Below are 22,469 nucleotides of genomic sequence, written 5' to 3'. Positions count from 1 at the left end.
AAACTTATTCAACTTAATTTTTATATATATATATATATATATATATATATAATCTTTTGAATAGTAGTGTGATTTAATCCAGATATTGCTATTGTTAATTATATTATTAATGTAATATAGAATTATATTAGTTATTCAACAAACATGTTTAAAAATATATTTATGTACATTCATTAATATTAATATATAAATGTAATTATATTTTAATATATAAATATACTATTCTAGAGAGAAGCACAGAGTGATTCCTGGAACATGAAAGTAGCACCAGTATTTTGTTTTGGACAATAGACAAATATACATACAAATTTCATGGTTTAGTTTCACCACTGCATTGGCCACAATTGACCAATCCCAAACAAATATTTCAGAGAACCATAGTAGCTTAGCTGTGGAGCAGCTTCACTTTGCTTACTAAGAACAAGTGTTCATCTCTACCAAAGTGTGTGTATGTGTATGTGTATGTGTGTGTGTGTGTGTGTGTGTGTGTGCGTGTTTGCACTTGCAGAGCTTCTTCTGTAATAGACATGGTACTTTGGCTTACTTTTCTCCTCACACCTGCTTCCTCGTGTATATGCTGTAGCTAACTGAAATTTCCCCTACCGATAAATCAAACTGAATAGAAGCCAGGACAGTTTGTGGACTGACACCTGAAGACAGACACATGACAATGCTCTGACAAATGGGTGTACTGCTATGTTCAGGCAATTCCCCAATTCTGGAGTAATTACACACAGAGCAGCCCTTGATAACACAGCTGTCCCTCTTCTGTTAGCGCTTGTCTTAGTCAGCTTGACTGTGCATTGCTCATAGCTTGCTTGCCTGCTTGTTTGCTGCCTGTCTTAAAAAAGACTCTCCATTTCTTCCTACTCTTAATGTGTGTGTGTGTGTTGAGGTATATTTGTTTAATTTCCTTTTTTTAACATTTAAACTATAATTTGTGTGACACAGTGAAATATATTGGTGTGTCATTCCTACAATGAAACACTTCGTATATTTCAGAGGCATCTGTGTCTCTTCTGTAGTCTCCTTATTAGTTTCTGTCGGTCATGTGAAGTGTTAATATCCTGCCTCTTTTCTCTCTATGTTTTTAACTAACACCTGAAGGAAAGACCAGGGGGAATCCATCAGCAGGTTTGTTGTTCTCGTATCTACATCCTCCTAGTGTCCGGAATGTTTTAATTATTTAAGTATTGATTGTCTTTTAGCTTCCAGTGCATCAATAAAAATAGGGAGAAGAATTAAGTACATTCAGTCATGGCATGTTACATGTCTTGCTTTATCATTCACTCCCACTGATTTTTTATTTATTTGAAATAGTAGCTATAGTATGTGTGGTATCTGCTAATTATCACATAATAAACCAAGACAGGATGATCAGGACACCAATGTGAAGCTAACTGTACTGTCTCTTATAACAAGGCTACATATAATTAGTAAACTATTGATTTTAATTTGGTTTATTATATTACTTGTACATTATAATCAGTAAGATAATATTTTTATTCAGCAAGGATGCATTAAATTGATTAAAAGTTGCAGTAAAGACATTTAAATGTTTACATTTTCAAATTTCAGATAAAGGCTGTTCTTTTTTAACTTTCTATTCATCAAAGAATCCTGAAGAAATTATGAGTTTAACAAAAAATATTAAGTGTGATAATAATATGAATTGAGCCCCAATATATATTGTATACTATATAATATTAATCAGTATATTAGAATTATTTCTGAAGGATCATGTGACGATGAATACTGGAGTAATGGCTGCTGAAAATTTAGGCTTTCCATTACAGGAATAAAATTCATTTTTAAATATATTAAAGTAGATTTTTTTTTTATATATATATTTTAATAATACTTCACAGTATTACTATTTTGTAATGTATTTTTTATTAAATAAATGCAGCCAACATAAGTCTTCTTTTATATATATATATATATATATATATATATATATATATATAATATGTTTTTTGCTAGATAATAGCTTCAATTAATTGCTTTTTATTAGTAAGCGTATATGTGTGTGTGTGTGTGTGTGTATCTCTACCTAAGTGTGTGTATGTGTATGTGTATGTGTGTGTGTGTGTGTGTGTGTGTGTGCGTGTTTGCACTTGCAGAGCTTCTTCTGTAATAGACATGGTACTTTGGCTTACTTTTCTCTGTCTACCTACATGGACAGAAACGTGATGCACTTTTTCCATTCAGAGATTGTTTATATTGACTGTTAAATATTACTACAGCCAGGAGAAAGTAAAGATCACAGCATAAATGCATTAAGGTGTTTTACGGTTTTATCCTTCATCTTTTCCCCCATATAACAACCCCCATCCTCTTCTAAATACATTTCATCAATAGGCCCAGTAAGTAATAGCAGTAGTGACTCAGTTCCAGACTTAGCTGTTGACATTTTGGACTCTGCATGTTTGTACACAGTACTTGACTACGTTTAGACACATGAAAGACTGTCGCATCTGCAAGGCCATAGTGTGGTCAGATGTTTGCTGTCAGGCTGGTAACGTTTTGTTTTAAAAGTGATTTCAGCAGGGGTGGAGCTTATTGCTCAGTCCCTGTAAATAATGGTTGCACCCCAGGCTGGATGTTTGCATGGTTCGTATTAAATATGTGAAGAGCAGAGCACCAGCACTCTTTGTAAATTACACTTAAATGAAGTAATTTACAGTTGGAAAAGCCCCACAATGTGTGGCAAATGTGTCATTAAATGTGATGGAAAATTAACCTTCAAATTGCAAAGGCATTACAGCAAACAGCTAAGCTGTGAATACTTTTTGCGCTTGTGAAACCTTTTAAATGGATGAACATTAAGTCTTTAGTCTTTAAGAAAACATTAGGTATAATCCACAATCCACATAATCCATTTGTACTGGTTAGAGAGTGAAAGGAACAAAATATTTACAGAACGATAAGTTATAATTAGCCAGCAAATCCAAGAAAGTTTGTCAAATTCTTTGGTTGTTAGACAAGTTTTGTACACTGTTTACTTCTGATATACTTCTAGTGTGAATGTGCTTGTGAGTGTATGTAGTTTGGTGCAGTGCTAATTAAACTTTATATTACCATGTTTGGTTGCAAAAACATGCCAATTTATTTTGCATTTTGCTCCATTTTTACCGTTTCGATGTTGTTCCATCCATATAATTTCGTCCACTTAAGTAGGTTGTTTCTGCTCACAGTCTAACTAACTCATCTGCCATCTGTCTTCCTCATTTCCTTAGTAAGGGTCATAGTAATAGACAGAGGCTCTTCAGGAGGTATACCACATGGAAATATAGGTACCCAGCATCCCCCACTGCTCCAGCAATATGACCAATGTGAATGCTGACTAACCTTATGCATGGATGATGACGGCCACCTCAGATAACCTTACAGACCCTACAGAGGGTCTAATATGAAGGTCCTATTGCCTGTTGCCTGAAGGATTTAACTGCCACTGTCTGATCTATCCAATACCCCTATCTGACATGCAGAAATTACTCTACAATATTATTACCAAAATGATACATTATCTAATTTGTGATGATAATCAAATAATGTAAAGCTAAACTTAAAACCACCAGTTTTCCAACATCCCACATTGCAATGCAGGAATAATCCGATCAAGTGGTTTTAAAGGTTCAGTTCAGTTGTGAAGGATATCTCTGACTGTACTGTATATGTCTCTGTTTGCATTAACACATTAGTCTTAACCTGCATGTTGCATGTGCATGAAATTAGGCTCTATAGTCTTGTAAGTCACCTTTATAGCATTGTCTTCACTCTCCTTTTACACTACATCTCTTTCACGTACAAACTCAATACCAAGCATGAGCTCAGTGGACTATGTAGACATCCAGCATGAATTAAGAACCCCAGCTTATGGAATTTTTGTCTTTGAAGGAATACGTATAGAACTGTTCTGCTCATAAACTGTTAATATGCTGGGCCTCAACATCAGGCTTAGAAAGGTACATGGAAATGTTGTCAGGCTGCTCCACATTGAAGGTATCAAAAGAAGTAGGGTGGTTAGAGAGTCATTCTTCAAAATGTTGCTTGCTGATTGGTGGAAGCCGTGGAATGAGGTTTGTGTTGCATGATGGTCTTTTAATGCAATTTTTGAGAAAAGTTTAGGACAGTTTTTGAGAACTTCCAAGTAAGATGTGGTTCCAAATCGTGTCAACAAAAAATTGTTGTACTGGAGGAATTTAGTAGAGAAACTTACAGGTCCAAAACAAGCCATCACAACAGTTTTTATTAAACCAAACTTTAGTTAAATACATCTTTATTTCCATTCCATGTTTAATTATTTCTCTGTTTATTTGACCCTTCCCGCTTCCCATCCTCTTCCATTCCTCTTCTTTCCTCTCCTTCAGTCAAAAGTTAAGTTTTCGGGAGCGTGTGCGCATGGCCAGTCCTCGCGGTCAGAGCATGAAGAGCAGACAGATGTCAGTGAATGACCGACGCTCTCCTGCCACAGAGGTTGGGGTTGAGGGCAGCAGCCCTGCCAAGGTCCAGAAGAGCTGGAGCTTCAATGACCGAACACGCTTCCGGCCATCACTGAGACTCAAGAGCCAATCGCGCACAACGACTGAAGGTGAACAGCTTTTTTTATTTGGTCACTGTTGTTCCACTTCTGTTGTAATAGAAGCAGATTTAGGAAAGTTCTCATTAGCTGATAATCAGAGCTGTGGTTTAATTTGCTTCACAAATTATTAATTACTTCATTTTAAAAATAATTATAGGTCATGTTTGCTGTGTTATCTGCTAGTCTTGACACCATTTGACCCTTTATAAACAAGAATGAGTCTTTCCCTATATACTGTATTGTTTTTTTGGACTTGTCCCTGAAGGCAGGATTTACAAACACACTGTGCTGCAGTGGGAGAACACGGTCTCCCATGGGACCCTCTGTTTGCACTAGTTAACCTTGGATCATGCTCCCATCACCAGAATGCCTCTCAGGGAAGAAGAGCTCAAAGGATTGAGAGAATGTGGCCCCCCATGTGGCCCCATCACTGCAGCTACATAGATTAACATGAGCTTACAGGGACAGGTTTAAATGGAATAAAAGATTGGAGAAGATTGCAAAACGTCACCAAAGAGAGAAGGCTGACGTTTTCGCCTAAAGATTGAGAATATATTTTTCACAATAAGATCAATAACATACATTTAGACATATAGAAAATAGGTTGAATTTTTGTTTCATGACACAAGAATGGACTTGCATAGATCAGATGCATAGATGAACGCTTGATTTACATTCAAACCAACTGAATAAACTAATTTACTGAAATGAATCTGACTTCCAAATGCTAGTTTAGGAGAGTTCATTTAATTATTCAGCAAAGCCAAGTATGCAAACAATGTGATATAAAATACAGAAATGTAACATTTTAAAAATTACTTTGTTGCTGGAAAAGCTGCAGTTGTCATGCTAAAGAATGATTCACTACTTCTAGTCACTCTCCAACAATGCACCTACATGTTTTGTTATTGTTGTACCATAAGATTTATTGTAACATTCCCAATCAGTACATTTTCACAGAAGTGCCCAATTACTACTAACAAGCAGATTTTACAAAGGTAGCTTCTCAGTGGCAGCGACGATCGAGCTCCAGCCCTGTATGAGACCCATCAACCCAAAATGAATCTCATACCTGCTGTGCTACCACTCTCTGGCTTCATACTCTTAAATAGCACACACTATAGATCCACCACAGGTTACTGTATATAACCCATAAGTCACTGCTGAGGAAGAGAAAATGCTTCACATTTTGATAGCAATCTCTCATCTTCTGCTGTTTATCTGTGTCAGGCATCACACACAGTTTAAATGGAAGAATTCATTCTCTTCTACAAGCATCATATATTTTGTCTGTTACCTGTTTCTCTTTGTTTTTGATTCACAGTCAAGTCCTTTGTTTGTTTAAATACAGTGGCATTGATAGTGATATTGTTTAAATAATTGACATTTCCATCCATCCATCCATTCTCCAAACTGCTTGTCCTTTGTCAGATTCTCAGACACTTTTTGTGACTCCTTAAGTCATTTTGTTGCCTTTCAGCTTAATGTGATGCGTCAGTACAGCAGTACTTTCTTCCAGTATTCATGCAGTAAAGCTCAGTGGAGTGGCCTGTGGTCAGTGTGATGGGGGTCAAGGGAAAGATTTGCTTTGAATGCTATTTTGATTCATAGCTGTATTGATCTGCCCTAGGCTTTCTCTACTTTTCAGCCTAGTTTAGTTTTCAGCCTTTTTGAGGATCGCTGTAAAAATGTTTTTGCTTGCTACGATTCAGATTCTTTCACTTTCTCGCGCTTTCTCTCACAGCTGACACAAATCTTGGACCGGATGATGCTTTTGATGAGAAGGGTTGCCATTGTGATGTGACTGTGGAAGATCTATCTGCCCCACTAAAGGCAGTGATCAGGGCTGTCAGGTGAGTTTGACTTCCCAGAGAGCGTTGTTCTCCCCTTGTGAAAGCTTGAAGAATTCACACTGTAGTTGCAGGGTTGAAAACACTCATTTTGACCTTCCTGGCCTATTGATTGAGGCATCAGGGTTAGATGATCACTGCTGTCTCTCTCCTGCTGGGACAGGCCACTGATGTTGCTTCATGTGACTTCACTTCCATCGCTCCGAACTATTAGGGTCTCCCAGGTGGGCTGAGATTTTTCCCACTCCTCTTTCCCAGGGTGTCGGATAGAAATGTTCACAGTCAGTTCTGCTTACACACCAGCTCATCTGACAGGAAGAAAACTCACAGGGGCTTGAATCTGCAAGACGTTACAGAAACAGATCACTGAAATCTGCTCCCCTCTGTGTCAATATTTGCTTTTTCACCTTCACTCTGCGGAATGTTGCGCATAGAATAGGTTTAGGTTTCAGTGTGCCTGCGGTAATGCCTGTGTTTTCACAGCTAATGTCATCTGTAGCACATAGCTTTACTAGAACATGAGCCTTACTTGAGTAATATTATTATAAACTGTTTTTAAAGCAGAGGTATATCTAATCCTATTTTTTCTCTGGGTCATAAACTGTTGTGGTATTTGTGACTCATTTCTGCCCTCTAGTGGTTCTGAGCAAGCTTACACAACTTGCAGGCTTGTTTATTTGGGAGTTGCAAAGAGGTTTGCTTTGTTGTGCTGATTGCGTATGCACATAATATACTGTTTATAGATATATCTTCAAATGTAACTAGAAATATCTTATTTTATTAAATGTTTTCATGGTTGAAACAATTAAAATAGTCATGGTTAAAAAAAAAAAACACTTTTTCCAATAGAGTAAGAAATATAAACTTATTAAAAGATGCATTTAATGAAAATGTGTCTTATTATTTATTAATTTTTTAAAATAAATCTATTTTAAATAAACACATATTAAATATATTTAAACTGCAAATAAGAAAAAACATATTGGATTATTTTTCCTTACCTTTACTACATATGCCTGTGTGTCATAATTTCTAATCAAAAGTTAGTTGAGTCTTGTTTCTTGTTTCACTGTTGACAGGATAATGAAATTCCATGTGGCCAAGAAGAAGTTTAAGGAGACGCTTCGACCGTATGATGTGAAAGATGTGATTGAGCAATACTCTGCTGGTCACCTGGATAGGCTTTCTCTACTTTTCAGCCTAGTTTTGTTTTCAGCCTTATTGAGGATCCCTTGTAAAAAGGTTTTTGCTTGCTGTTATTCAGATTCTCTCCCTTTCTCTCACAGCTGACACAAATCTTGGACCGGATGATGCTTTTGATGAGAAGGGTTGCCATTGTGATGTGACTGTGGAAGATCTATCTGCCCCACTAAAGGCAGTGATCAGGGCTGTCAGGTGAGTTTGACTTCCCAGAGAGCGTTGTTCTCCCCTTGTGAAAGCTTGAAGAATTCACACTGTAGTTGCAGGGTTGAAAACACTCATTTTGACCTTCCTGGCCTATTGATTGAGGCATCAGGGTTAGATGATCACTGCTGTCTCTCTCCTGCTGGGACAGGCCACTGATGTTGCTTCATGTGACTTCACTTCCATCGCTCCGAACTATTAGGGTCTCCCAGGTGGGCTGAGATTTTTCCCACTCCTCTTTCCCAGGGTGTCGGATAGAAATGTTCACAGTCAGTTCTGCTTACACACCAGCTCATCTGACAGGAAGAAAACTCACAGGGGCTTGAATCTGCAAGACGTTACAGAAACAGATCACTGAAATCTGCTCCCCTCTGTGTCAATATTTGCTTTTTCACCTTCACTCTGCGGAATGTTGCGCATAGAATAGGTTTAGGTTTCAGTGTGCCTGCGGTAATGCCTGTGTTTTCACAGCTAATGTCATCTGTAGCACATAGCTTTACTAGAACATGAGCCTTACTTGAGTAATATTATTATAAACTGTTTTTAAAGCAGAGGTATATCTAATCCTATTTTTTCTCTGGGTCATAAACTGTTGTGGTATTTGTGACTCATTTCTGCCCTCTAGTGGTTCTGAGCAAGCTTACACAACTTGCAGGCTTGTTTATTTGGGAGTTGCAAAGAGGTTTGCTTTGTTGTGCTGATTGCGTATGCACATAATATACTGTTTATAGATATATCTTCAAATGTAACTAGAAATATCTTATTTTATTAAATGTTTTCATGGTTGAAACAATTAAAATAGTCATGGTTAAAAAAAAAAAACACTTTTTCCAATAGAGTAAGAAATATAAACTTATTTCAAGATGCATTTAATGAAAATGTGTCTTATTATTTATTAATTTTTTAAAATAAATCTATTTTAAATAAACACATATTAAATATATTTAAACTGCAAATAAGAAAAAACATATTGGATTATTTTTCCTTACCTTTACTACATATGCCTGTGTGTCATAATTTCTAATCAAAAGTTAGTTGAGTCTTGTTTCTTGTTTCACTGTTGACAGGATAATGAAATTCCATGTGGCCAAGAAGAAGTTTAAGGAGACGCTTCGACCGTATGATGTGAAAGATGTGATTGAGCAATACTCTGCTGGTCACCTGGATATGCTATGTCGTATCAAGAGTCTCCAGACTAGGTGAGATTAACCAGCCCTGGTTGTGTGGTGAAAATATGTTCAACGTGAACATGTGACTAAAAGTTATCAATTCATTTATAACTTCTCCGTTCACAGTTTTCTCTTTTTTTTTTTTGCATAAAATTCTCACACACCAATACACATTAACAAATGGAGTTAGCACAAATACATATTTACAGAAAGCTGTACAGAAAATAGTTCAATAGGTTTGTTTTCTTATGCACACTTTCTACATCTATATGTCTGTGTCTGTCTTATCTCCCTGTCTGCGCTCTCTCATTCAGGTTGGACACCTTCATAATTTCTCCGTTCATAGTTTTACTTTTTTGGGGGGGATTCTGCATAAATTGTCACACGCCAATACACATTAACAAATGCAGTTAGCACAAATACATATTCACAGAAAGCTGTACAAGAAAAAAGTTAAACAACCTTGTTTTCTTATGCACACTTTCTACATCTACATGTCCATGTCTGTCTTATCTCCCTGTCTGCGCTCTCCCATTCAGGTTGGACACCATTGTGGGTCCACAGACCCTGAGCAGCAAAGCCAAGACCTTTTCTTCTCCTTCCCTGCACTTGTATTACAGCCAGGCCAAGAGGAAACACTCTGCCCCAGGGTCAGCTGACCCACAATCCCCCACCCCAAACTCTTTTAACTCTGGAACATCCAGAATCCAGAGTCAAATGCTGAGGCTGTGTGTCTAATTCTCCAGTGTCCATTACCCTCTGGACATCAACATCACAGCAGTTCAGCTTTTAAAGAGCTAAACACTTAAAAAATAAATAAAATATCTAAAGATTCTTAAATCAAAATAAATTGTGTAAGATATTAAAACTTGTTTTCAGAGAATATATAAGTTTACTTTTAAAATCTAATTGGCGAAGTTGCTTGTTGAAACATAAACAGTACATTTTGTTAGATTTATGCTTATAAAACAATTTATCTGTGAGACAGAAATACAAAGTAATACATCTTAATTCAAGTTATATTATCTGAAGTTATTATGCAGTCTTATCTAAGGATGTTTAGATATGTTTAATGCAAAACAAGACAAAACTACTGAATAAAAAGAAATTACCGTTCAAAAGTTTGGCATCAGTTTGTTGAATTAATCATTTCTGAAGGATCATTTGACACTAAAGACTGGAGTAATGGCTGCTGAAAATTTTGCTATTACAGGAATAAGTTACATTTTAAAATATATTAAAATAGAAAATAGTTATTTTAAACTGTAATAATATTTTACAGTATCACTGTTTGTTTTTTGTTTTTTTATCATGTAAATATAGCCTGGGTAAGCATAAGCATTTGAACATCTTTCAAAAGCAAACAAACAAACAAAAACACACACACACACACACACAACGGTAGTGTATATATATATATATATATATATATTTACAATATGTATTTTTGCAGTAAAGGCTGGACTGTTTGTGATGTGTCAGTGACCCAAAGCCTCAAGCTTTTGGCTCTGTTCAATTATTTCTTCATCCCTCCATTTTTCTCCATGTAGAACTTTCTCCCTATTTAACAAGGTTGTCAATGCTAAACCAGCATAACCGTGATGCAGTGCATGGTGTTAGATTGAATGTGCCTGTGTATAGCACTAACTTTTAGATTGATTCTTCTCAGCTTTCCCTATTATTTTGGTCCCAAAGCTTGATTTTTGTTTAACATTTTGTCTGGCATGGAAGTAGCATATTAACATGTTGTTATTCTTTAATATTTTGAACCAACAGGTGTGTAAATCAGTAGTTTGCTAGCTCTGATTTGAACAACCATCTCTAACTTACATTTACTTAAATATCAGATACCTCAGTCACTGACTTTGAGACACTGACTTTGAACCAACAGTTAAGAATTTAACCTAGATTACTGAGACCTTTGTTTTGATCATTAATCTGTATTAGTAAATCGCATGTAGTAATAGTATCTTGCCATGGTGCCAAAAGTACCTTCTCTTCAACTTTCTCTCTCCTCCCTTTTACTTGACGGCACAACCATAAAAATGTTCTTGACCCCGGTATGTTTTCTCATCTAGACTCGCCACAGCTGTGGGTCCACATCAGACACTCAGCACCAAAGCCAGGAACCTTTCCTCTCCCTCTCTACACATGTATTACAGCCAAAGCAAGAAGAAGCACGCTGGGTCAGAGGCCTGTAGCAGGCTGGGGGCTAGTCATGGGGCTGTACTTACCTCAATCACTTCATATTGTGAATGGGGTCCAATGGTGATGATGTACAGTATTTAGCTAAAACTATCCATAGGGTTTAGGGTTTTGTTAAGGGGCTGAAGTAAATAAGCCAAATCTTGACATTTAGACATTTTAGCTTATTTTAATGCATTTGGAAATTTGCTAAGGCCACATTGAGAACAACTACTGATATATAGGAATCACAGACCTCTATTTTTCCCTTTATTTATTATCTTCATCATTGGACTCCAAGGTGATTAATAAATAGTGATGTTTTTCAACCAATGAGATGATTTATTAATTGTGTAGCACACACTGATTCAGCTGATTGATGTTGGTTTAACTCAAACTGCTCTTGCACAATAGATTTGAAGAGGCAAGGAAGCATAAGATGTTTTTTCTAACACCTGACAAAATACATTGAGAATCACAGACTGAAATGTGCAATCCAGAATATATTAATACTGTACATAGTCTGCATATTTTCTGCATGGAGACCCTGGAATATCATAGACTACATTTACCTGAAAATGTACATTAATACATTATGTTAAAAATCTTGCTCACTAGGGGTTTCTTGGGAGCATGGTTTAACATTTTGGATTTTATATTTTAATCAGCTAGCATAGGTAGATCATCAGATACAGCCAGTTCTTACATACAGCAAGTAACAGAGAATGTAAAGAACAAAATTCTCAGTTGTACTGAATGTAGTTATAACATTTACAGAAATATATCAGCATCTCTTCCTTCTCTCCTTTTAACATAGAAAAAGTAGATGATGGTGATGCACTAACTTAATTTCTTCTTCACTAACCAAAGTCCAGTCTTATCCTGCTGTGCTGTTCCCTGCCCGAGCTCAAGGAACAACGGTGTAAAGGTGTTCATCCTCATGTATACTCAGAAACATTTTTTTCTTCCTTATAGGGTGGATCAGATACTGGGAAAGGGCCAGATTTCAGTAGACAGGAAAGGCAGGGAGAAAATCCTCCCAGAAGGAGAATCCTTGGAGCATGACATGAGCATGCTTGGCCGTGTCTGTAAAGTAGAGAGACAAGTAAGCCATATTAACTTGATGGTCTAATGAAACACACTACTGTTCAAAGTTTTGGGGTCAGTCAAAAGCATTAAAATATTACCAACCCCAAACCTTTTAACAGTAGTGTACTTGCACACATTTACAATATTTAAGCATAAAATTCAGAAAAATCCAATGTGACGTTTTTATTTCTAATATAATACAGGTACAGTCCATTGAGTCAAAGCTGGACTCATTACTGGATATATACCGGCAAGTGTTGCAAAAAGGTTCCTCTTCGATGCTTGGTCTGTCTGCTTTGCCCCTGTTCGAGCTGGATCAAACCTCTGACTACCAAAGCTCCATCCATAGCAAGGATTTGTCATCCTCCTCCCAGCTTACCGGCAGCAGCGTGTCTCGTTCGGGCAGCAGTAACCTGCATCGTGGTCTTCATCTTGCTCTGGCCCCTAGTGAACTCAACTTGGGTACCGGTTACCCGCATTCTGCCTCCTCCTTCGCACCTTCCCCTCTCCTAAACAACCAACCCTCCAGCCCTGACAGTTTCTACCCAGCGTCCCCTCCTCCCATTCTCACCCCCAACAACCTTTCCAGAAGTCACCAGCGGTTAAGTGAGCTGACAAGGCCGGTCCCAACAGTACATTCAACCTCCTCGACCCTTCAGCTCCCGCCTATGGTACCAACGCCTCAAAGTCGGCCTACCAGCCTTATCCCAGAGACGCTACAGGAGAGCCAGGCGGAGTGTCTGAGCAATTGCCTGTTGAGTACCCAAACCGAGGATGAGTCGGACAGGGAAGCCGATAGTATTCAAAGCACGGTACAGCTACGGGACAAGCCCGAACGTAACCCCAAGGAAGATGGGTCGTGGAGAAGACACTTGAGCCTTGACATTGATCCTCTTATGCTCATGTCTTCCACAACAGCTGCCTCGCTACAGGTCGAGCGTGGGCTCGGTAAGTCTCTTTCCGCTCAGAACCTCATGCTACCGACTGCTACCGACTGCCATCCCAGCCTGTCCACTCGGAGCAGCGGCAGCAGCAACAACGAGTCCAGTGACCGCGAGCCGCTGGCCGACTGGGGCGATACGGAGCTCTTCGTCAATGACAAAGAGGTGGACACCACGGAGGGTGACCGTTACCACCTCCACCAACAGAACAACGATACGTCCTTCTCTTCTGAGCTGCTACGGACAGGAGCCAGTGGGCCGTCTCCCAGCCAGGCTGGACCAAGAGATGGTCTTGAGTCCCATAATTTGCCTCACGTATGCCTCGAATAACCCCTGGAGCACAGGAACCTCACTGTGGAGACTGGACACAACCTCATGTCCCTCATGTGCTTCTTTTCCAAAGGAAATGGAGCGTCCTGTACGCTCTATGTGTTTTCAAATTTTCACAGGAAGACAACATGCTGTTCATACGTTTTTGTTCATACGTACATATCAATGCATGGACAATTTATCAAAAAAGATCATTTATATTAACGAGAAACTGTTGTGGAAAAAATATTCCGGGTTCAATATACGTTAAGCTCAATTGACAGGTTTGTGACATAATACTTATTACCTCCGTAAACACCATAAAGGACTGAAAAATGTGTGAATGTAACCATATGAAGGAATCTTATAATCAAGGAAGCTTATAATTTAAAAAACTTACATTTCTGCTTTTAAATTGTCCAGAAATTAGCCCCATTCATTTTCACTGTGAGTGCATCACTCTAACCCGTATACTGTATATGCATTTTTTTTTGTTAATCAGTATTATGCCATGAATGCTGTCGGTTGAGCATAACTTGTATTGAACCTATAATATTCCTTTAAAATAATGAAGGGTTATGGTACTGGATGAGCCTTGCATGGGATCGGCATGTATAACACTCAGCATTAGGATTTGTTTCTCACGTCCTTCTGAATGTTTGGCAGTCCACTCATTTGCATGTGTTAAGAGATTGTGGGGGGAATAGCAGAAAAAAACAGATGGTCCAAAACCACGTTAATCTGTGATACTATGCAAACCTCAGCCAATCAAGCAGGGTTTGCAAGCAACTCCAGAAGAAACTCAGAAACAAACGCATCTTCACGCTATAGCCTGCACAGAGATATGCTTTCTTAATTTGACTATGTCCTTTAAAACCTGAGAATCTTAGCATCTGAAGAAAGCTGAATGTTGTTACTAAAGAGATGGTATGATGTGTTTAGGTGTAATGTCTTATGAGGAGGTATTTGTGACAATCAGGCTTTTTGAAAAGCACTGATTTCTGATTTTTCTAATTCCGAGTCCTCATGTGGATATTTGGCTGCTAAAATGTTAAAAGAATCATTTTCATCATGACAATAAATTACACTTGCAATGTCATAACTAATGATTGTAATTAAATTTGACATGTATTTTGATTGCTTTGTAACCTGCATCCATATAATCAGAAGTTATCTTTATCAAATTTGTATTGGAATTGCGGCAATATCTAATTTCTGTTGTATTTTCTGATTTTGTTCTTTTAAATTCTGTAGCAAGCTGGCATCTTATACCTAAACCTCAGCTTTGTAACCTCTGTTCTACATTTTTTATTCCATGCTTCTGAATGGTACAATAAGTGCTTTAGCTAAAATGCTTGTCTGTACAACTTGGAATGTAAAGTGTATCATTATGTGTATGTAGACTAACCATGATTAACTGTTACATTTTTTGTTTGTTTGTTTTGTTTTTATTTTTTGTTAAAAACATCTGAGGTGTACATTGAGGATGTTTTTGCCACTGTACAATTGGAAGCAAAACTGTCAAGATGTGTAGAGGAAACCTGCAAATGTGATGAATTGTTTTAACATGAATATGCTTTAAATAAGATTTATAGTCCAGAGATAGTTGAGATGCTTATTTTGCTCTAGAGTTGAGGTAAATAATATAGGCACCTGAGAACTGAAATGAGAACATGTCAACAGATGTGGAACTAAATGATGCTTGAAATGCAGAAAAAGGTTTGTACAGAAATATAGTCTTCTTAACACATTATGATTAATAATATTACTATTGTTATTGCTTTTCTGAAAGTTTTCATTTGTAATTCAATGTTTTACGGTGCCTTTTTGCATTTTATTAAACATTTATACAACTCCTGTATTCACAGTACCTTGAACTCTTATTGAAATGGTTCAATGGTTATATTTTGACAATTGCACATTCCCTGTTTGGCTGTGAACTTAAAGCGTCTGTCAGTTTAAGCAGCATTTCTTTGTTTTACCACTAGAACAAATAATTTATTACACAGAAACTGGCCTTAATATACATGCTTGATAATGTTAGCGTTCTCTGTCATTCAGAATAATTTATTTCATCATTGTGCACATAACAGAGTTGATGCTCTGGGATTGAAAAATGCTAAATGGAAATTTATGATCATCATAATACTTAAATAAACAAAATACTTGAAACTTGGCCTAGTGTGCTTGATGTTAATGTCTTGGTGTGCCTTGTCTTAGTTTGTGGCCAGTTGGATCCCTTTTCTCTTTTCCTCAAATAGGCTACATTCTGGAAGGTAATGCATAGGCTATATGAATTATGTGTTCTACTGTATATGTGAAGTGAAAGCAAACAACCAGCATGCATTAGTTAAGCTATAGGAAATGCACTAATATATGGAGTATCCTATTCCAAAAGCCCTTTTTAAAAAGTTATTTATTTTCAGCAGATGTAGGCATACTGCATCAATTTCTATGGGTGGCTTTAATTATAGTTTTCTGTAAATAATCTATCTAAAAAACGGCATCTAATTGTTTTATTGTTCATCTCGTGTACACATTTATAAACAGCGTCATCCACCAAAATACTACTAATCAATAAATAAGCAAACAAACAGTCATTATCAAAACCACAGAAAGGTTTTTAAAAGCCTTTTCAGGGTGTAATATTTATTCGTTATGGTTTTCACAGCAGTAACGAATGTAAATTGCGGTTGCCATGTTGCATTTCAGTAAGGGATCACGTGAGCGGATATTGATTGAAGTTTTTGATCAGAGATTTGTGGTCGTGCTGGAGGGAAGCGTCGATTCAAAAAAGTAAAAAAAGATTCAAAGTTGTGTTCTTATATGTTTGTTTTAAATGTCGGACTGGGAAGATGAGTACGGTGCGGATGGTGAGGCGATTTCAAAGCCGTCAACGTTACCCGTTCAAATTGTAACGTTACCGGTAAAGTCATGGAGGCCTCCGTCTCCTAGAGGCGCGCGGAGCCGAGACCCCACGAGTGTCGGCGCAAAGTTTGGTGGAGACGGCGAGCAGTGGAGAAACTGGAGGGACCGAGACTCTGAATCCAATGTTTGTGACGGAGCAACCGGTAAAAATAACAGTTACAGTCGTTCCATGACTGGACCTACAGGGTGTCGCGGTGGTGGAGACAGATCAGGCTCATCACCGACAACTCTCAATGTGGAAAACTCTTTGGTCGGGAGAATAATAGGTGAGACACAGGTGTCTGTGGAACATTTATGCAAGCAGCAGTTTTTTGGGCTGACAAACTATGCCCTCTCTGTAGTGATGTCTTGTGTTTTTCTAACGAATCGGTTGAAAATCTTCCCCAAAACGATTCGTTCAAATATGCGGCTCAGTCGGTTCGAGTCATAAGTTAAATCAGACTCATGAGCCGACAACCGATGAGAGAAGCACTAGTAGGCTATGAGAGGATTTGTAGCGGACCAATGGTTTATTTATTTATTTTTAAATAGCTCCACTGAACATAATTATAATATAACAATACAGGATCCAATAATACGAATACCAAATGGCATAGGGACGGCTTAATGGCATGTCTAGGTTTTTGCGTAAACTAACGAATGACTGAATGGTGTTGTAAAACGGTTCAAAAGAACCGATTCGCGGAAGTCACTTCTGTTTCTCTTCGTCTGCCTAGGTCGAGGTGGTGCGAAAATTCGGGAGCTCGAAGAGAGCAGTGGAGCATCGATAAAGGCAAGTTAAATACACTAATGCTACCATACGTGTTGGCAGTAACGTTTGGAAATCTCAGAAACGCCTGTATCTAATCACAAGAGCTAGATTCCAGTTTTAGCCCGTCACACCTTGAGCAGGTCAAAACTGTTAGGACTTGTTGAAATGCAAGACATAGTCTATTTAAAATGAGAAATGTAATCATTTATTTACTCTTATTTTTTTCTGAACCCATATTACACCGTTTCTTCTTTGGAAAAAATGTGAGTTTTTAATATTTTTGTTTTGAACAGCCACAGTTCCCTTTCAAGTTAAGTCACATTTATTTATTTTTTTATAGCAGGTACAATAACATTGTTTCACAGCAGCTAAATCTATGAATTATGAAATAACTGAAATGTTAGCTGTAAAGCGACTCTACAGAAGAAATAGTGCCATTATTCATCTCAACCCAGATTCAGTGTTGATTCAGTTTAGTAAACTGTCAGTGTTGCACAGTTCATCAATTATGCAACAACTTCAATTTCAGCTATAAAGAAGCTCTATAGCTCTTAGGCTAGCGCCAGATTTAATTTCTGATAGGAGTGAAAATGAGGCTCAAATGTTAAACTGAATAAATGGGGAAAAAATCGGTTGAAACTTGATAAAACTGCTTTGACAGTAGTGAGTTGTGTAAATTACAGGATTTGGACATTTACAGTGTGAGCCATTGTAAAGACTGTAAGTTTATCCTTCAGCCTCATTTTTGTCCATGTTAAATTCAATATGGCATCTAACATGATTAAGCTCTATAAAAGGCAATAGTTTCATCATAGCTATTTTGATTTCAGTGTCAGTGTAACAAAGTACATACATTACTTAATAAGCAGCTCTACAAAAGACAATAATAATGTTGTTATCCAGCTCAATTCACTTCCGGTTTTTGTTTTCATCGGATAGTTTCAATAGTATAGTCAGATCCATAATATTTTCTTCTGAAAAGCTGTCTTAGAAAAGTTGCCTTGAAGCTGTTGTCTTTTACTTTCATTCTGAGGACATTCTTCGAAATTCACAAAAATATGTTTTCAGAAAATAATAATAAGGCATATGGGCTTAGAACAACACAAATGAGTAAGGGACCATTTTCTTTCACATGGTATTTCAACAATTACTGTTTAAATGATGTATGATAGATAAACCGTGGTGCACATGAAGCTGAGGTACTTGTCTTTGGAAGCCGTGATGCTCAGCTCAAAGCCAAAGACATGATTGAAGATCTGGTGCATGGGAATTCTGTCAGAGGTCCTGGATGTGGCAATGGTAAGAGCACAGGAATCACTAAGCTACTATAATGTATTATTTTATTGTACTGTTAATTAATGATATTTTGGGTTTGACATTTTCCATTTCAATCTCCAGGTAACAGCAGTGCAGGGTATCAGAATGACTCCTGCTGGCCAGCTGCTGCTGTACGAGCTGTGGCTGCAGCTGCCCCAACAGCTGCACCTATTGACTGGACTGCACTTAGAGAAAATCGGGACAAATATGAAGCTATGAAATGGCAAGGTGAGTCTCTAGTGGCACAAGATGATATGATCATTACTTAAGATTGGTTTTGTCATCATTTACTCAGACTCCACTTGTTTCAAACATATGACTTTCCTCTGTGAATTAACACTTTATTTACACACTTTTAAGGCTAAAATTTTAACTAGAGTAAGGAATTTAGTTGATATACTGTATGAAATATATAGTCAGATATTAAATACTATAAGTACTATACCTTATTAAACAGTCATCTTGTTTTCTGCAGATCTTCCCCCTCTCAAGAAGGATTTCTATATTGAAGCAAAATCAGTGGCAGCTCGCAGTGCAGAAGAAGTCAAAATCTGGAGGTAAAAGTTGTATCACCTTGCCTTCTTCACATTAGCCCACAGATGGCGGCATTTATCTGTTCATAACAGTGCGTCTGAATGCTCTGAGATGAATGTACTGTGGCATGCTTGGGTATAATATTAGTGCTAGTGGTTAAGGCTTTGAATGTGTATTTTTCATGTAATATTTTTGTTAAAGTGAGAGAAACAATGTACTTTGAAACAATGTGCAAAGTGCTTTGTCAATGTCTTTTGTAGGGCTGTCAAAATGGCTGAAAAACTACATTCGAATTTTGTACTTAAATATTATCAATATTCAAACTATATTCTAATTTAAAAGGCATAATTTCAGTTAGGGAGAAGAAAAGGCTTCTCTCCTTTTGGCTTCTCTCCTGAGGCCACAAGAGGATGCATAAAAAAAAATTGATAAATATGCGTTCTTTGTGAACGGCTTGGTTTCAGTTTCGCCGTAAACAACATCTCCGCATTGATGTTCTCTTTTTCCACAATATTTTGAATGAACAACGTAGCAGCGCCGCATCTAGTGGGTTCAACTGGATAGACTAACAGAAGCATTAAAATGCAATGACACTTACATCATCATCGCATTTCGTGCGCCACTGATAAGCCTGCCTGGCGCACACCTAAAATTCGAATGCAAAATGTGGATTTTTATTTTAAATTCGATGAATATTCGAAATTCAAATTTTTTTTCTGACAGCCCTAGTCTTTTGTGTGTTGTTTGATATGCATTCTATTTTTGCCTTTTTGTACTGTCTTTTAATTTTTATTTTTATTTTAAGTCGAGAAATCACACATAAAATTAGACTACCTCATATTATCCAGGTTTTCCTGGTTCTTCAAAGGAGTTGTTGAGGGGATAATTAATTTTAGTTGTTTTAAATCATTTTGAAGTCATCTTGAAAGTTTGCCAAGGCCCCCTAATTGAGAACCACTGTGTTATAGCGTAAGTTAGAAGTGCCACTTCTTTCAAAAAGACAATAAATGAAAATTAATGTCTTTGACATATACAAATAAAAAACCATCTAAAAGTACCGAGCGAGCATTAGTGCAACACTGTGCATATTTGTATTGTTTTTGTACCCCTGCTCTTCTCTGCCCAAACAGAAAGGAGAACAACAACATCTTTGTGGATGACTTGAAAGATGGGGAAAAAAGAACTATTCCCAATCCAGTGTGCACTTTTGAGGAGGCTTTTGCTCACTATCCTGGAATAATGGAAAACATTGTCAGAGTGGGATTTAAAAAGCCAACTCCCATTCAGGTACCCAAAGAAAGCATTTCTTTCATATGTTTGCTTCTGCTCTGAATGTTAAGCTTGATATGTGGGGATAAATGTAATCCTGGTTATTTTGTCTCATGGTTCAGTCACAAGCCTGGCCCATTGTCCTGAAAGGAACAGATCTGATTGGAATAGCCCAGACGGGAACAGGCAAAACTCTGTCCTACCTGCTACCTGGCTTTATTCATATGGATGAGCAGCCAGTGTAAGTGTCTACCAGAGTATCAGTGCTCCACATTTAATCTTTTTATTAACAAATTATTTATTTATTTACACTGTAGACGAAGAGACAAGAGAGATGGCCCTGGCATGTTGGTTTTGACTCCCACTCGTGAGCTGGCCCTCCAGATTGAAGCTGAGTGCAACAAATACAGCTACAAAGGATTTAAAAGGTGCTGTAGCCAGTTACCCTAAATAAATCATAATGTTACGCAACAAACATTAAGAATTCATCCTGATTGCTTTGTCTGTTTGCTCAAAATTCCTCTCATTATTGTAGCGTCTGTATCTATGGAGGAGGTGACAGAAAGGCCCAGATTAAAGTAGTGACCAGTGGTGTCGACATAGTCATTGCCACACCAGGACGATTAAATGATCTGCAAATGAATGAGCTCATCAACTTGCGCTCCATCACCTATCTGGTAAATTAATGACAAAAATGTGTACTGGGCCGGTAACGGTGCATTATTTTTGTAAGCACTTAAAGGGATAGTTCACCCAAAAATGAAAATTTGATGTTTATCTGCTTACCCCCAGGGCATCCAAGATGTAGGTGACTTTGTTTCTTCAGTAGAACACAAACAAAGATTTTTAAGTCAAACTGTTGCAGTCTGTCAGGCGGTAATGCACTTATAAGTCTGCGATCCGCCGTAAAGCAAGAAGAAGAAGAAGACGTGTCAGGTGCCGGCTGTTGAACGCGCTCAGGACAGTTCGGACTGATTCCCATCCACTTGCATTTTATGACTGACAGACTGCAACGGTTTGACTTAAAAATCTTCGTTTGTGTTCTACTGAAGAAACAAAGTCACCTACATCTTGGATGCCCTGGGGGTAAGTAGATAAACATCAAATTTTCATTTTTGGGTGAACAACCCTTTTAAACAAATATTTAAAAAAAATATAGGTTTGAGTTTTGTAAACATTTGTCTCTTGGTTTTCCCCGTTTCAGGTGTTGGATGAAGCTGATAGAATGTTGGACATGGGCTTTGAACCTCAAATCATGAAAATCATTCTGGATATTCGACCTGACAGACAAACTCTTATGACTAGGTAATGGACTCAGTGGTTTGGTTCTTTTGAATGGTGTATGGATGAATTTGACAGGTTACTTTTAACTTATGTTGCATTACATTGTTTGTTGCTCCAAAAACGCTGAAGGGTTATTTATGTCTTAAGTTAGTTCATTTTAAGGCTGAATCACATGGTATCGACAGACACCAACCAACACAGACAATCACTAAATTTGTCACTTCTCAGACTATCCACTACCTGACAAGACAGACTGAACATCAATCTGCGTTTTTCAGGTTGTAGTATGCCTGAGGAAAAAAAGAATGGGTTACACACTAGGGGTGGAACGGTACACAGATGTCACGGTTAGGTACGTACCTCGGTTCGGGGGTCACGGTTCGATACGATTTCGGTACAACAGGGAAAAAAAAAAAAATCTACTATGCTCGGTTTCTTTTCATTTATTTTGAACCGACAGTAGTACAAATTAAAAAAAAATTTCCACCTAGATGTGAAAATACTAAATATTATTACATTGTTATATATATCAAATCTGCAGTACATATATACATACAAGGAATTAATTCTTGAAATATATTTGATTTAGTTTACAGATAAACAAGAGAAAAAACAGTGCGACACGTCACGTAGCCTATATACGCCGAGTATCAGTTCATTTTTGTGACTGGCTTAATTTGTTCACAGAAAGGAAACTCAAATGGCAGAAAGCTACATCCTATTTGTTTTTTTTTATTTTACAAAAGCACAATGTTTTGTTTTCATTGTGAGTGTACACAAATAAAAGCAGACCTTTATACAGTGATGCATTATTAATAAGACAATAAGTGTTTAAAGTTGATTCTGCTGGTATAA

The 22,469-nt window shown here is 37.4% G+C and overlaps 2 protein-coding genes across 2 annotated transcripts in view; both read left to right on the top strand.

The window, feature by feature from the left end:
• LOC107718835 (potassium voltage-gated channel subfamily KQT member 5-like) overlaps positions 1-15,343 on the top strand; it is a 141,444-nt gene extending 126,101 nt beyond the window's left edge. Inside the window, exons 10-16 of the mRNA XM_016526071.1 lie at positions 4,374-4,594; positions 6,330-6,438; positions 8,907-9,038; positions 9,548-9,658; positions 11,087-11,194; positions 12,168-12,297; positions 12,485-15,343. Coding sequence (XP_016381557.1) covers positions 4,374-4,594; positions 6,330-6,438; positions 8,907-9,038; positions 9,548-9,658; positions 11,087-11,194; positions 12,168-12,297; positions 12,485-13,552 — 1,879 coding nt within the window. The 3' untranslated portion in view covers positions 13,553-15,343. The remainder of the gene's footprint in view (positions 1-4,373; positions 4,595-6,329; positions 6,439-8,906; positions 9,039-9,547; positions 9,659-11,086; positions 11,195-12,167; positions 12,298-12,484) is intronic.
• Positions 15,344-16,237: 894 nt separating this feature from the next.
• Positions 16,238-22,469, top strand: part of ddx43 (DEAD (Asp-Glu-Ala-Asp) box polypeptide 43) — a 16,770-nt gene continuing 10,538 nt past the window's right edge. The window contains exons 1-10 of the mRNA XM_016526068.1: positions 16,238-16,725; positions 17,176-17,231; positions 18,383-18,509; positions 18,609-18,755; positions 19,003-19,084; positions 20,192-20,348; positions 20,453-20,571; positions 20,648-20,758; positions 20,866-21,007; positions 21,535-21,635. Of these exons, the coding sequence (XP_016381554.1) occupies positions 16,371-16,725; positions 17,176-17,231; positions 18,383-18,509; positions 18,609-18,755; positions 19,003-19,084; positions 20,192-20,348; positions 20,453-20,571; positions 20,648-20,758; positions 20,866-21,007; positions 21,535-21,635 (1,397 nt within the window). The 5' untranslated portion in view covers positions 16,238-16,370. The remainder of the gene's footprint in view (positions 16,726-17,175; positions 17,232-18,382; positions 18,510-18,608; positions 18,756-19,002; positions 19,085-20,191; positions 20,349-20,452; positions 20,572-20,647; positions 20,759-20,865; positions 21,008-21,534; positions 21,636-22,469) is intronic.

Source organism: Sinocyclocheilus rhinocerous, unplaced genomic scaffold (genome assembly GCF_001515625.1).
Source record: "Sinocyclocheilus rhinocerous isolate Xijiao unplaced genomic scaffold, SAMN03320098_v1.1 scaffold3288, whole genome shotgun sequence".
NCBI classification, from domain to species: Eukaryota; Metazoa; Chordata; class Actinopteri; order Cypriniformes; family Cyprinidae; genus Sinocyclocheilus; species Sinocyclocheilus rhinocerous.
This window is presented reverse-complemented; position numbering and strand designations above follow the sequence as displayed.